The sequence below is a fragment of the Cyprinodon tularosa genome, unplaced genomic scaffold (assembly GCF_016077235.1).
Source record: "Cyprinodon tularosa strain WSP-4 unplaced genomic scaffold, ASM1607723v1 ctg434, whole genome shotgun sequence".
Taxonomy (NCBI): domain Eukaryota; kingdom Metazoa; phylum Chordata; class Actinopteri; order Cyprinodontiformes; family Cyprinodontidae; genus Cyprinodon; species Cyprinodon tularosa.
The window spans coordinates 129824-145605 of record NW_024039157.1 but is presented as its reverse complement, the minus strand read 5'-3'; the positions used below and the strand labels follow the sequence as shown (position 1 = coordinate 145605).

At 45.1% G+C, this 15782-nt stretch overlaps 1 protein-coding gene across 1 annotated transcript in view; it reads right to left on the bottom strand.

Moving 5' to 3' along the window:
- Positions 1-569: 569 nt before the first annotated feature.
- The window catches only part of arid2 (AT rich interactive domain 2 (ARID, RFX-like)), a 37646-nt gene continuing 22433 nt past the window's right edge, over positions 570-15782 (bottom strand). Inside the window, exons 5-21 of the mRNA XM_038299758.1 lie at positions 11279-11497; positions 11025-11092; positions 10237-10306; positions 9437-9687; positions 8779-8875; positions 8497-8706; positions 8045-8209; positions 7363-7441; positions 7137-7271; positions 6831-7036; positions 4491-6751; positions 3861-4015; positions 3639-3777; positions 3468-3553; positions 3254-3377; positions 3012-3103; positions 570-2273 (exon numbers count right to left, since the gene is read on the bottom strand). Of these exons, the coding sequence (XP_038155686.1) occupies positions 2162-2273; positions 3012-3103; positions 3254-3377; positions 3468-3553; positions 3639-3777; positions 3861-4015; positions 4491-6751; positions 6831-7036; positions 7137-7271; positions 7363-7441; positions 8045-8209; positions 8497-8706; positions 8779-8875; positions 9437-9687; positions 10237-10306; positions 11025-11092; positions 11279-11497 (4469 nt within the window). The 3' untranslated portion in view covers positions 570-2161. The remainder of the gene's footprint in view (positions 2274-3011; positions 3104-3253; positions 3378-3467; positions 3554-3638; positions 3778-3860; positions 4016-4490; positions 6752-6830; positions 7037-7136; positions 7272-7362; positions 7442-8044; positions 8210-8496; positions 8707-8778; positions 8876-9436; positions 9688-10236; positions 10307-11024; positions 11093-11278; positions 11498-15782) is intronic.

Below are 15782 nucleotides of genomic sequence, written 5' to 3'. Positions count from 1 at the left end.
GTATTTAACCCTGCCCCTTGGGGAGCAGTGGGCTGCCATATTGGGGCGCTCAGGGAGCAATAAGGGGTAAAGGGTCTTGCTCAGGGGCCCAGAATGGCAGTGAATGAGAGTTGATTTTGAACTTAGAACAGGATTTCAAGCTCTATACCCTGACCACTAGGCTGCCACAATCAGGTCCTTACTGCAATAGCATAGCATCACTCTAATTAAAAATTAAAGCTTCCGGTTTCCCTTTAATAACAGATCCTGTAAGATTCCAAAATGTTCAAAGATCAGTTTCTGTATGTTCGAACTACAGGAAAGGTTCTAGAGAACTCCTTTTTAAATATAAATGTGAATTACTCCAAAAAGATTTCCAAAATAACTTTTACTTTCATTTCATGCATGAATTCATTTGAAAACTGAATCTTTCAATCAGGCTCTTTGAGCTCTAAATATGTTTAATCTATAAGGGAGGGACAACCTTTCAGCTCTATACACCTGAAAAACTCAGATTTTCCTGAAATCCTGTTCTGTAAATAAGCTAAATAATTCTTGAGATGAAAGAAAAGCAGAAACAAAGAGTAAAGCCCAGGCAAAATGTTCAGTGTTTTATTTAAAAACTATAAACAGTCACCAAAGTAAATAAAGCCAATCTCTAACAGACTGTTAGGTCTATGTATAGTCACACATCCTACTGACACCGCAGAAATGAAGATGGTTGGGGTCGCCCCGGTCAGATGCTAATACGACAGGCAGTCAAAAATGTTACACAACACACGGTAGAGAGAGGACAGTCTGAGGACGTGAGCCGGAATGTGGCATGGTAGTAAGAATGAAAAAATAGTACAATAAAACTCCACACTATATTAAGATAGAAAAAAGTAGTGAAGAAAATATCATACCTGCACGTAAAGCAAAGAACACAGGAGAAAACCTGTATAAAAACTCCATGTATTTAAACCAATTTACAAATACAAAAAAAATTTTTTTGGTACGCGCCCCATGCCCGTACGATGACAAAAAGAAAAAAAAAAAAAAAAACGTTTACAGTGGATTATATGCTCCTCGTGTGTGTGCACGTGTTTTTGGGGAGAAGGGGGGTGTGTGAGGGCATAGGGAGAGGGGAATACCTTCAATATTTTTTTTTTCTTCTACAAAATGACATGAGATATATTATTCCATACTCTTTCAGCCAGCAAAATGAGTTCTACAAGGTATTATAATACAAAAAATGTCACAGTTCCACAAAAAACTGTTTTTTCCCCCATCCCTTAGCTTTACAGCATCAGTACCTTTGCAGAATTATTTACAAGTTTTTAAGTACATTCATCCACTGCTGAGTATAGAATCACATTAGATACAAGTGACCAAGGATCATAAAAAAAAAAAGCAAGATAACAAAAAACAAACATACTACTTTATTAAATCCTGTCAAAGTAATGCTTCTATTACCCCACAGAGCATGTTCTCCAGTGGCTGCATCGGCATCAAAGGATCTTCTTTATATATATTCACAACATATTTACAAGATTCTTTTTTTTATTCATTGTAATGGTATTCATTTTGATAATAAATAAGTGAAAATATATTGACTCAAGTAAGAAAACCAAGCTACCGAGTTTCTAAAGAAAAATTTCTCTGCTCCAGTCGCTGAGTCCTCCTTCCACCCAACCCTGTGAGAACCTTTTGTAGCCCCGCCCCTTCCAGGCCCCGCCCTGTTCCTGCCCTTCACCCAAAGCTCCAACACACTATTGTTTTATGGGATGGACTAAAAAAAAAAAAAAAAAAAAAAAAAAAAACAGGGGGGGAAAAACTTACTCAAACTAAATGTGCTCATGTTTGGGGTTTTGTCAGTGGAGTCCCTCAGGGAAGCAGTCTCAAAAAGAGCTCCCCCTGGTGGGCAGCTGGTGGAAGATCCCCAAAGGCAGTTTTTTTTTTCCTCCCCCCCTCTTTCTGTGTGTGATGGTAGAGAGCGGGTTTTACACAGGTCGCCGAGGAAGAAGGTGAGGGATTGAACGGACGTTTAGGGGTGGAGGTGGAAGCTGCAGAACTTTGTCCTGGTTCCCCCTCCTCTGCTCCCCCCGTCCCTCAACACATGGACCAGCTACTGCTCACCGGCCCCTCGCTCCTCTCTCCTCAGGAGCGGGACCAGAGGATGGTAGGGGTCGTCCCTCTGGCGTTAAGCCTGAAGCGAGCGCTTGAGTTCGTAAAGGCATTTGGCGAGCGTGGTGGAGACCTCCATGTTACTTAACGCCAGCACTGAGAGGTGCGTCTCATGCCTTTTTACCAACCTGAACAACAATGAGGAAGAACATTTTTAAACATCAGCAAAACATCATATTGAAATATGCAAAATTTAAGTCTGAGAGAAAACTTAACAGTCAATTATTTTATAGCGACAGTATGTTTACAAAAAAGGAGTAAAAAGCCTTTACATTAGTAAAAAAATTATAATAATTTGAGCTTACTTAGTAGGAAAGAAATCCCTGTAAAATAATGCATATATAGCAGCTTGTTTTATGACAGGAACAGATCTGTTTGATCACTGCTCTGCTGTAGAACTACAAAGGGTTTAAGTTTAAAATCGACATGTGGTCTTCTTCAGTTTGATTTAATAAAAAATAAAAATAAAGAGCCCATAGTGTCACAGATTGTGGAGCGCTTTTCAGCCTCACACTTTCAAAATAAATAAAAGTGATCAATCTGTCTCCTTGGACAGAATAAATGTTCCAGTAAATTCCCAGCAGTGATCAGCAAACTGCCCGTCTACCATGTGGGGCGTCTACACATTGCTATAGAGACTTTGGAACCCCTAGATACAGTTCCTTGCTCACTAAGCGTAGTGCAAAACTAACTACATGTTCCCATTGAGGGCCTCTGTGTGCATCACATTTACACCAACAAATGATATATAAAAAAAAAACTAAAATAAAAGACGAAAACTGGTGCTTGGCTACATTTCTTTGACCATCTGATTATTTCTGAGAATACTAAATAATCCAATTCAGATCATTGAATGGCGAACTTACATGCGACCACAGTCGGAGTGCTTGGCGATGTTCTTTAATGTTAAGGCAGCAGTTAGTCGTATGTGTTTGGTCACTGGTCCCTCCTTCTCATCCTACAGGAAACAAAAGAAATGTGACGCATGACTCAGCAGATTATCGCAGCAACTAAAAATCTGACGTGCTCCATATTAACTGGCAGGAGAACAGATGAGCTGAACAGATTTAGGAACAGAAAGCGGAGACATGTGGCGTGCTCTACTCACTGTGAAGTCCCTGAAGACCAAGTTTCGAGAACCTCTGCGTAGGGCCATGAGAGCTGCGCTGGGATGATTGACGATTGCTTTCGGCGCCCGCTGAGCCGGAGTGCTGCCTGCTGCTGGCGGCGTCCTTCGCAGAACAAAAAGCAAACTCTGGTTATTAAAGCTGATTTTTGATAAACTGTGATACGAGTCGTGTTAGAGTGGAAGGTCGACGCACTGGGAAGATGTCTGATTGGGACTTTGCGCCTGCTGCTCCTCCAGTTTGAGTCCAGCCAGCAGAGCCTCTCGCGAACAGTGTTTATCCTGGGAAAGCAGAGCAGACCCTGTTAAATCAAAGCGCTCTAGATCTGAACCTAATGAATCTCTGTGAATGATGAGAGGATTTTACCTGCAGATGTGTGATGAAGGACAGTCTCTGACGGGGAAAAGGCTCGCACCCCTCCCACAGACACTGGCCTCCATACACCTCTTTGCCTCCATGTTGCGTCGCTGCGTGGTAAAACACCTGAGACGGCGTCTCGAACCACCTGGAAACCAAAGATGTTTAAGGCTTGATAAAGGTGGATCCCATCAGATGGGAGCGCTACGGAAACAGAACAGAGCTTTGTACCGTTTGCAGGACTGCCACAGGCATTTGAAGTTCTGCCCTGCTTTCCTGCCCGGTTCCGACGGTGCGGTGGAGGTCTGCTGCGCCAGGAGGTGCGGGCTGTGGTTACCTGCTGTTGCGGGCTGCGATGAGGGAGCTGGGGGCGGGGTTACAGCCGGCTAGAGGGGAAACACAGTTTTAGTTCTTCTGATTCAGAATCAGACCAGAGTGGGTTTGTTGGCTGAGATGTAACCCGGACCCGTCTCTTGGTCCAAGTTGTTCTCTCAGCTGCTTTGCTGTAGGAGGTGGGTATCAGTGAGAGCCACATGGTCTTAACTGGACTCACCTTCTTAACCTCCACAACTTTAGATCAGACTAGCCACATTAAAATATAAATTTTTTGTAGTTGTAGAAATGTTTACACAGAGATGGTTCCTGATTTCAGCCCTGAAAACCAAACTACAGCAGAGATGGACCCTCAGGGTTCAACACATGCATTTACCTCGAATAATCAGGACTAATCTTTTCTTTCAACTGTTAATTAAATCTTAACTTTAATCTTAAAGATTCCAGAATTGACTTTTTAAGCAGAAGTCATAAAACTGTGGTAGCAAACAAGGAGACGGGGGTTGGTCCCAGACCACAGTGACTCACCGTGGATCCAGCCGCTTGTGTAGGCGAGCAGTTCCTCTGCTGAGTGGCGTTCTCTATTGCTACTTTGGCTACTGTGCTTGGGTCCGTTCCTGCCGGCACCGCTACCATGGTGGAGCTGCTGCCGGCGTTATTGGGGTCGCTGATGGTGATGATCCGCACTCCCACTTTGCTGGGGATCCCGGAGGGAGCCGTTCCTGTGCTGCGGTCCTCGTTCTCGGCGGGCCTCTTCAGGCCCCGGGGCTCTGAGGCCACTCCGTTGGCCGGGACGGCGGGCAGCGAGGAGTTGGGGAGCAGCTGCTGCCGTAGAGCTGGCACGCCGTGCCCTGGGCCTAGAGGCCCATTGGTTAACTCCGCAGAGGGCCGGCGAACCGCTGCATGGGGGCCGTTGGCCAGGCGCTCCGCCTGCTGGGCTTTGGCAGTGTCCTGCTGGGAAGGGGGGGGACTGGGGAGACTCTGATCTGCAGTCTTTTCAGAGGCGCCCACCTCCCCGTTCCCCAAGTACTGTTTGGAAGCAATGTGATTTGGAATGTTTTTGTTAAAGTTTCCGCCGCTTTCGCCTCGCTCAAAGTCACACACCCCGTTGACCAGGGTCTTTTTGGGGTCCGGGTTTCCCTCCAGCGGAGCGTTCGGGCCTGGAGAGAGAGCCTGCTTCCCATTGGAGGAAGCATTCTCCGTCAGTGGGCCGTTGAGGACTCCCTGGCTGTTCCCTGAGTTATATGGAGGTAGATTAGGCTCCACGCACTTCCCACCGTTTAGTAGCTTGGCACCTGCAGCAACGTCCCCGTTGCTGGTTTTGCCATTTGAAGAGTCTCCTTCTGCCATGGAGGAGTTCTCCATCACCTCAATCTTCCTCTCGTGAATGTGCAGCCCTGTGGCATCCTTGGCCTCTTCCTCCTTCTGACAAATGATCTTGTCTCCTCTGAGGGGTGCCGGCAGTGGTGGTGGAAGTGGTGCTGAGATGTGATGGGGGACTGTTCCAGTAGGAAATGGAGGCTGGGGGACGCCCTGGCTCACAGCAGCCACAGCAGAGGTGGAGGTGGTGAAGCCGGTGTTTGGGACCACAGTGAACGTCACTCCGGCGCCTGTGGGACCCTGAATGATGGCGGCTCCACCAGGTGAACTGGTGGAAATCAGCGGGCCTGGCAGGAGCTGAACCGTCTGGAGGGGAGGAGCTCCTGCAGCGGGAAGCTGGCCTGGGACCAGCTGCACACTGACCGGCTGAGGGGAGGGGCTCTGGTAGATGACCTGCGGATTGGGGGCTATCGTGTTGTTAGGAGGGGGGACCTGTGGGGCGGGCAGGATTAACTTCCCTCCTGGCGTCGAAGGCCCTCGCTTTGGAAGCAGTAGCTGTTTGATCAAGCTGGATTCAGTGGAGGTAGGCTGAGTGGGAGGAGTTTGGGAAATGATTTGAAGCGGCGGCGGCTGCTGCTGATGAGGCCGTTGGGGGGTCAGTGTGTGGACCTGGGCGTTTGATTGAGAGGCAGCAGGCGAGCAGGGGCTGGAAGCTGCTCCGGGCTGTCCTATCTGGACAGGCTGGGCACCGGGAATGGTGGAGGGGTTGGTGAGAACGATCTGGTGGATGGCCGGGGTATAGGCTGCATTCTGCTGAGGGTTTGGGCCGACTATTACCACGCTCTGAGGCGGCTGCTGGTTGGGAGGAGCCGTCGTGGCCGTCGGCCCACCTGACTGGTTTGGTGCTGGTTTGGGAGCTATGTTCTGAAATGTTACACGAGAACCTTGGGAGCTGCCGACGCCCTGAGCCGGATTCCCTCCCCCCTGGGTGGAGGAGGGTACTGAAGCTGCAGCGGAACCCTGGGCGTCGACCTGGGGCACTCCAGAGACGGGGAAGGTTTGAGGCAGAGGTGGTTGCTGGGCGATTGGGGAGCACACACCTTGTACCCTGGCGGTGAGGATGTGGCTTGGTGGTACTGGCTGAAAGAGGGTAACAGGAGTCCCTGTGGGGAGCATGGGGGAGTGCTGCTGCGGAGGCACGGGAGGAGGCGTGGGGTTCTGCGGGCTGTGATTCTGGGCGGCCGCAGACGTCTGCACTGGCGGAGCGGTCCGGACCTGAAGCTGCGGCGCCGCCAGAGGGTTTGGTGGTAACTGGGGGGACGGCTGCCGCAGCACCGGATGATGGGGAACAGTTGGGGGGTTTACACGAGACGTTTCCTGGGCACCTGCCGCCAAAAGCGGAGAGCTCTTTGAGGCACCTGGGGGCCGAGCAAACTGTGGTCCAAGATTAGGATGTCCTGGCGGTAACCCTAGTAACACAACACAGAAACACTGTCGGTATTTCAACAAGTAAGAGGCGAGCATATCCAAGTGGAAAAGCAGCTCTACCTGGTGGGGGAGCTTGAGGGTCTCCAGGTGCTTCATGCCGCGCTGCTGGAGGTGGAGGCGCTGCGGTCGGGTTCTGGGGCTGCTGGTAGTACAGCTGGACGGGGAGAGGGATCGCTCGTCGCCTTATTCCTACAAGGAGAATCTGAAGCTGGTTGCTGGATTTGGCCTCGTCCTGCCGCCTCATGGTGTGGTTGGGAAACACCGTCCTGTGAAGAGCAGTCGGCCATCATCAGAGAGAATCTCTACATTTGCTGATCTGCTTCTGTAGCTGCAAACTGCCTGGGATGCAGTTCGCTCTGTACCTACCGGAGGCATTTGAGGAAGCCGGTGGAGTTCAAGATGTTACTTCTTCCCATTTTGCTGCAGGTGGCCAGGTACTCAGAGTACATTTCTGATCGGGAAATTGTTCCCTCAGGGCTCGTCTCAAAGTGTGCGTTTAGCCTGTTAGAAACAGGTTTTAATTGAACAGGAAAGAAACAGAAAGCGTTTTCCTTTCACATACAAAGAGATTTAGAGAAAACCCAAATCTTACCACTGTAGCGTAAACTTCTCCCCATCTAGTTCGACAATGCCAGGTGGCGGCACATTGGGCTGAACCGGGGCCCTCGTTACTGAGGAGAGAAAAGGAAACAAACATAAGAGGAAAAAAAAAAAACGACAATTCACAACAAAACATTTCCTTTATTCCTGTTTACTGCATAGCTGTAGTACTACTTAGAGCTCACTAGATGTCAGCAAACCAACAACCGTGAATAAGGAACCAATCAGCAGTCAGGAGTCTCTTTAGTTCACAGAAACTTTATCTAAATGAAGATGTCATGTTTGTTTGCTTTGGTTCAAGGCTGCCTGTTTTCAGCTGATCGGAAACTCTGATTTAAAAACAAGCAACCTTTTAACAAAAGCTCCAGTAAGGCGAAGAGTCTGGAAAAATTGTTGTTCGCTCAGAGCTTCTTCTAGTCAAACCTACCAACTTCACAGGATTCTTTGGAATGTTTTGCCACCAAGAACCTCAATACCCAAAAATCAGAATTCAGAACTCAATTATAATTTAGCTCTGGACTTTAACTAGGCCATTCTGACAGTCTTGTATTGTAGCTCTAATTTAATAGTATGGTTTTTTTGTCTGGTTGGCAGGACAGCACGAAGCCGGGAGTTAAGTAAATTCAATACTTCTAAGGGTTTCAAAGCGTGAGAGGCATCTCCTAGAAACGTACCTGGTGCTGAAGCCGCCTGTACTGCCGCAGGTACCTGCTCCACCAACTGCGGTCGGACCTCGGCGGCCTGATCGGCGTTAGCTTGATGCTCGATCAACCGCACCGCTGTCAGGGCGTCCGGTCCGAACGTGTGCAGATCCACCGATACTAACCGCACCAACAAGTCTGAACAGGGAAGTGGAAGCAGAGTAGAGTCAGTGATGATAAAAGAACAAACTTCTTCAAACTTGTGTTTTAGATTACAGACATTTTTTAATCTAAGACAAACTTTAGCTTTTGAATACTTTGTTTATTAAGGGAGAACAGCCACTCTGTCACAATCTCACAGGGATTTCAGCCCAGACTTTGACTAGGCCAATCCAAAACCATCTTTCTCCATATCCAACCAGAGAAGTGCGGCAATTCTTATTTCTAGATTTTGTCAGCGTTAGGTGATGGCAGTAAATGGTTACCTATGCTGTGGTCCACCGAAGCGATCTTGCTGCAGGGAATTTCTCCCAGTTGGGCCAGCAGGTACAGCACCTCCAAGGAGGCCATGAGGAGCATGAGGTCCGGCAGAGTGAGGAGCATTATGACCTCCCTGTAGGACTCCTGGTCCACATACTCACAGATCAACACACCGTTATCATCCGCTTTGCTGAGATTCCCCAGGATCTCCATAGCTAAAACCCAAATATTTGAAAGATTAAAATCAATATTTTCCAAGCAAACACAACCGAAGGGACTAAACTCACCTCTCATTTTGAGGAACCGGTCTCTGGACATCAAGCATTTGGTTATAGTTTGAAAGATCAGGTGCGTCGTCCGAAAATCAACAGGATCCAGCTGGAGCTACAAGAAGAAAAACACATTTTAGACACCCATCATGGGCGGAAATTTCAGACAGGCCCAGAAAGGGACAGCAGTGTCTCACACGGCAATTTAACAGACAATTTAATATCTAAACCGACCCCAGAGGAAGCAGACTGAAGCAGAAAAAGCATGAAGATAGCAGCTAAAAGCACAGATCAACACTTTCCTGAATTCAGAGGAGGATAAAAAGCTGGTTCATGTTCTGAGTCACAACATTCTCAGTCAGAGTTGAAAATTAACTATAATAAATTCACCCGAAATCGAAATTAAAGAAATATTTGCTAACAACAAAAGTCCCATTTCATGAACCGATTAACACTAAAATACAAAAGTGACCGAATTCTCTTGGGCCCAACAGTGGGCTGATCCTATAAGAAAACTGTCAAAGATACAGCAGAAGGCCATCTTTTGGTCATTGAATCCTTAGAGCTACATGCTAACTGGCTGCCTGGGAAAGCGACTGGAAACAAAACAAAAAACCTCTTCTATCCCACAGTCATGATCATAAAGGAACCCAGGCAAACTTTTCTGTAGACCTACCTCAGCGGCTACGTTGCCCAGAGTGTCGAGTCCGAGCTGTCTGAGTGAGATGAGGTTACAGTGGGCGCAGAGCAACAGGAAGCGCAGGCACGTTCGGTTGGCCGCCAGCAGCTTGACGTTGGCCTCCTCGAAGGAGAGATTTCGCAGGATGACGGCGATCTGCAGCACCCGCTGGGCCTCCATGTCACCGGTTCCTGGGTTCCGCGGCGGATGGAAGAGGCTCTGCCAGTGTTCCTCCCGGGACGTACCATCTGTGAAGCGGACGGGGGGAGCATTCAGATAAGAACCAGAAATCTAGATCTATGATCTAGAAGTGACACTAAACCCAACTGAAATCCATTGATGAGTGGTTATCATACATTTCTGCTTAGTTTTTATGTTAAATAATCAATCTTATGATGCACGGCTGAGCATTTTATGCCTTCACACACCCTGATGTGATTTATTGATAGTGTGTCAGATATTTTAGTGCCAGAGGTTCAAATAAGCCACTTATTAAAGCAGCTGTTTTGAAATGGCATGGAGATTTTCCCTGCTGTTTTTCTCCTAGTTAAAAGTGTTGTTTTCTTGTAATTTTTAACAGCAGAAATCATATGCACCCTTATTTCCATCTACTCCTCTTTTAACATCAAAGTAAATACAATGTTAACTCCAAAATAGGCAACTCCTTTTCATTTTAAACAGCAGGAGCTGGAGTTTAACTTAAATTTCTATAATAAATAAAGATCTGCTATAAATCGGCATGAGTTTGAGCTGGAGAGTGTGAAGTGGCGACAAGACTTTTGCTGCGGGCCGTTTACCTTTTGCTGAATTGCTCTTGTCCCAGATCAGCTCCCTGACCTCAGCGTCCTCCACCACCTCCTTCCAGAACTGTAGAGGAACAGATGCTGTTAATGTGGCTGTAAAAACACCAGCGTGACAAAATCTGCAGCGATCCTCGCTAACAGTCTGGTCCAGGTTGTGATCTGCTACCAAAGTGGGAGCTCAAACTAAAGGTTATAATTAGGCTAAACAGCAAAAGGAGTCAATATGACTCACTGTCAGACCAAGAGAAATATGTGGAAACAAGCTAAGTTTACTTGCGCAAAATGTTCCCGATCCAATCTAAACCCTGGTTGATCTGAAAAATCTCTGTTTGCATCGACACTATATAAAATGATCCGATCATGTGTTTGCATGCACCAAGTGTTCTATCAGATCAAGTAATTTAAGTATGCGAGAAACAGTCTTATTTTCCCCCAAACAGTCAAACAGATGTTGCACACATGTGCAGTGGAGATTATTTTCCTCCAACGCTCCGAATGGGTGTGTAATCGGAATGGTGACCATGGGCACCTCTCCTTTTCAAAATGCAATTTATTTCCAATCATTCCAATTTAGGGAGGAATCTTTAGTCTAACATGCTAACCTGGAACATTTTTGAGCTGATCGGGTCTTTAATCCCATCAGTTGTGTCCATGCAAACGCAGCTAGTGAGGTATCTTAGTTTCAAGCTAATGAAATCCCAGTAATGTGGCGGTTTTTTTTATCCAGTGTTCGCCTTTACAATTCAAAGACCAACCAAAGATGAAAGGCAGATATACTTTACCCTGGCAAAGTCTCTTGAGGTTTTCTCCTTCCAGTCTGTCCCAAACACTCCAGAGAAGCTGGCCAGAGCTGCAATAGAACATGGGGTTAGTGGGGGCGGAGCTTAGCTCAGAGTTAGACAGGAGGTATAAAAAGAGATGGACTTTGATGGTAAAACAAACAAAAAAAGGCAGCAGTAGGTGGCAAACTGTTGTAAAAGAGATAGAGTTCTAAAGCAAAAACTATTTAAACTCCAAGTGAGTGGGCGGGGCTTACAGTCGTCGAAGACTCCAGCGTGAGCGAGCAGTAGCGTGACCAGTTTGGGGTCCTTGTCCAGCTGCATGGAGTGCTTGCTTTCGTTAGAGAGCAATGTGCAAACGTTAACAGCAAAGTCCACCTCGTTGGGTAAGCCGGAGAGGAGCGAGAGCACCAGTTTGTTGTAGTCGCACGGCTGAATGAAATCTGTAGCGAGTCCATAACTTTGGCGGAGATAGTCTGAAAGAGAAAGGAGGAGATGGATCAGGGAACATGGATCAGCAGTGGAGAGTGAGAGATAGAGCAGTGCAGATCAAATCCAAGCGTTTCTAAAGATGTTAAACCACAGCCAGCGCTCTGACTGCTAACAGGAAGGTTAGCTGTGAGGAGAAACTGGCAACGCTTAGAATGGTGTCAACAAAGACCGAATGTTAAATAAGAACACAATCTGTAAGACAATTCCTAATCATGCTCAATTTTCCTATCCCCCGAATCATTTCTCCAGATAAATGCTCCTCTATTCTGGTGCAGGGTTTTCAGTGCTGCATTTCTATGCTTTTAAGAATCCTGCTAAAAAAAATAAAAATATCACCAGTGATGCAACTTCAGCAGCAGATAAAAACTGGCCTGAGAGATACTGCTTTATTTCATCACTTCATGAGTCTCTTCCTGCTTTATCTGAAAACAGAACCTCCCCAGTGCAGTGCAAAAGAAATCAGTCTTCATCAAGCCTTTCGCTTCATACCACTTAAAGTTTCTTTTCCTGAGCCTTTGTTTTTTTTTTTCAAGCACCAGTACTCCTGGCCCAAAGCCCATGCTTTGATAAACATAAAGAACTGGTTCCTAACTGGGCGAGTCATTCAAATACACACAGCATCACGGACAGTAGCTTAAATTAACCATGACTGAGCCTGATAAATCCTACTATTAGCAATAATTCATTATGGTCATTTATCAAGATTATATATAAAAAAAAAAATCCAACACATCGGTCTCCGCCAGTCACGTGACTTTTGTTGCTAAGACGCCATTTTAGGTGTAAAAGGTGTAGTGTAAACAACCGCAGCATAGCTAAACGAAGGACTAAAGGCCTGTTTACATAGCAGCCTGTCCAAGATAAGTCATTACAGTTAACATAAGCCTGAAAACAGGGGCGGATTTAGGAAAATCGGTCTCCGCCAGTCACGTGACATTTGTTGCTAAGACGCCATTTTAGGCGTAAAAGGCATAGTGTACCGCGCCCGAGGTAAACAATTGACGTCACTTGGCGGAGACCGATTCAACTAACTAACTGTACTTTATGGCTATCCATGCTTTTCTCAACTAACTCCTTGCTGGATGTTTCAATGAACGTTCATAAATAGAGCAAAGAAAAGCCAGAGGTAAGAATAATGCTGCTCAGATGATCAGGAGTTACAGGTGAGGTTCTGATTTGATCATCAGAGTGAGGTATGGGGTTCATGAGCTATGATAGCTTTGAATATAGAATAATAAAAAGATTTAGAATTTAAAGATTTTTTTTTTTTAAAGTTGGACTTTGCCATTTCAGCATAAACTGGTAAGTATTGGTTAGTGAGAGAGATGTTCAGGACATCTTTATACAGTGTGTACAGGTAGTATTTGGATCCCTTTAAAGTTTTCACTCTGTTTCATTGCAGCCATTTGCTAAAATCAAAAGAGATAATTTTATTTCTCATTAACGTACACTCAGCACCCCATCTTGACAGAAAAATGTACTAAAAAGAAAAACTGAAATATTAAATGGTTACAAGTTTTCAGACCCTTTGCTGTGACAGTCATATTTAACTCACATGCTGTCCATTTCTTCATCTCCTCCTTGAGACGGTTCTATTCCCTCATTGGAGTCCAGCTGTATTTAATTAAACTGATTGGACTTGATTAGAAAAGACACACCGGTCTATATAAGACCTTACAGCTCACAGTGCATGTCAGAGCAAACGAGAATCATGAGGTCAAGGAACTGCTCAAGGAGATCTGGCCAAGGTTACAAAAGAATTTCTGCAGCACCCAAGGTTCCTAGGAGCACAGTGGCCTCCATAATCCTTAAATGGAAGACGTTTGGGACGATCAGAACTCTTCCTAGACCTGGCCGTCCAGCCAAACTGAGCAATTTTGGGAGAAGAGTCTTGGTGAGAGAGATAAAGTAGAACCCAAAGATCACTGTGACTGAGCTCCAGCAATAAGGAGATGGGAGAAAGTTCTACAAAGTCAACTATCACTTCAGCCTTCCACCAGTCGGGGCTTTATGGCAGAGTGGTCCAGCGGAAGCCTTTTCTCAGTGCAAGAAAGCATGCATAGAGTTTGCCAAAAAAAAAAAAAAAACACATGAAGGACTCCCAGACTGTGACAAAGAAGTTTCTTCTCTCATTGAACCTCATTGAACATGTTGACATTAATTCTAAGTGGTAAGTCTGGAGAAAACCAGGCACTGCTCATCACCTGCCCAATAGAATCCTATCAGAGAAACATGGTGGTGGCAGCATCATGCTATGGGGGAGTTTTTCAGCTGCAGGGACAGGACGAGTGGATGCAATTGAAGGAAAGGTGAATGCGGCCAAGTACAGAGATATCCTGGAAGAAAACCTCTTCCTGAGTGCTCAGGACCTCAGACTGGGATGAAGGTTCACCTTCTAACAAGACAATGACCCTAAGCACACAGGTGAAATAACAAAGGAATGGCTTGGGAACAACTCCGTGACCAATCTTGCCTGGCCCAGCCAGAGCCCTGACCTAAACACAATTGAGCATCTCTGGAGAAATGGATCTGCAAGGAAGAATGGCAGCTGTGAAAAACTGGTTTCATCATTCCCAAGAAGACTCATGGCTGTAATGGCTCAAAAGGGAGCTTCTAATAAAAAAGAAAAAAAAAGCTGTGCTTCTACTCAATACTGAGCAAAGAGTGTGAACACTTATGACGATGTGATATTTCAGTTTTTCCTTTTTAATAAATTTGCAAACATTTCTACATTTTTGTTTTTTCTTTTAAGATGGGGTGCTGAGTGTACATTAATGAGAAATAAAATGAACTTTATTGATTTTAGCAAATGGCTGCAATAAAACAGAGTTAAATGTAAAAGGGTCTTCTTTTTGCTGTCCTGTTCGTTAAACTAGTCTTTTATTAGGCCGTTATCTTGCTTACTAACCTACATTCACACAGCAGGCAAATGCGACACAAATATTTCTTTGTCTCTGTAACTCGTATCAACTTTAAGCAGTTCGTTTTTAGATATTTTCATCTCTAAAAATCTTAAAACGGTCTGTTTCTGTATTTGGTTCTAAATCCAATTGTATCAAACAATACTGACACTGAAGTTTTAAGCATTGGTCGATAACAATGCAACTACTTCTATTACCAATTGTATAGTAGAAAAAGTTTCATGAGGTCACATAATTTAGAGAACATTAGCATAAGAACAACCGACCCATTTATTATCTACTGCTCATCCATGAGAAGCAAAATACCAAAATACATAAATGATCAATATCCTCTGATGAACATATACAGCACTTGATGTTTTATCTAACGCATAAGGAAAACCAGTTGATTCCATCCAGTTACTGATTTTGCAGGATTTGCTCCTTCAGGATGTGGAGACAATAAGACATTTGCTGCCATTTCAGGTAGAAAACTTTTCACCAATCTGACTGTGTGACTATCGAGTTGACTCTAAAGTATCCTAAGGTGACATGTACATATAAACTGCATTATTAACCGATGTGTACCATCAATTTTAGGGATAGGTGGAGTATTTTCATCAGCGTGCCAATAATCTGCTCCTTAAAGACACATTGTAAATCATTCTGCTCACTTTTTTAGACCCTTCTTCTTCTTGTTATAAAGTGAGTATAATATTACCAGTTCCTATTGTTCAAGAACACCATTCAAAGCAATTTCGATCAGTGTATTTATAAAGTAAATTCACAACACACGTCAGTTTGGAGAACTTTACAGAGACGATTCACGTCTTCAGTCAGATTGGTTCAGTCTTCCATCTAAGAAAAAACAGCTAATTGCATCCAGTCACTGACTCAACAGCAATCCCTCTCAACAATCGCCTGCATCTGCTATGAACTCCATTAACAGTGTGCTGCTGTGTGATGTCTAAAGAGTTGAGTTGAGGTCATCAGACTGGGGTCTCGTGGCGGCCGAATCCAAGTAGCAGTCTAGATGAGCCTTTAGCAGCTCATCAGCTGCAGGTTAAAAATGGTACAAACCCAATAGGAATTACATGCAATGTTCCTTTCAACTAAACACCAAACTGTCCCTGTTTTATAAAATCTGAAATACATTAAATTTGTCCTCAACAAAAAGAAATATGTGATGAACTTTCAACCAGCTGGAAGGCAGTGATGTAATACTCTAAAGGTCTGTATAGGCAGATACAGTTCTGGTTATTCTGGTCATTTCTTTGACTTAACTTAAAAACCCTTGAAATCCACATCACCTTGGCTAAAAAGGCAAAGCCGTACACAAACATTAAATACAGTCTAAGCACCTCCTAGT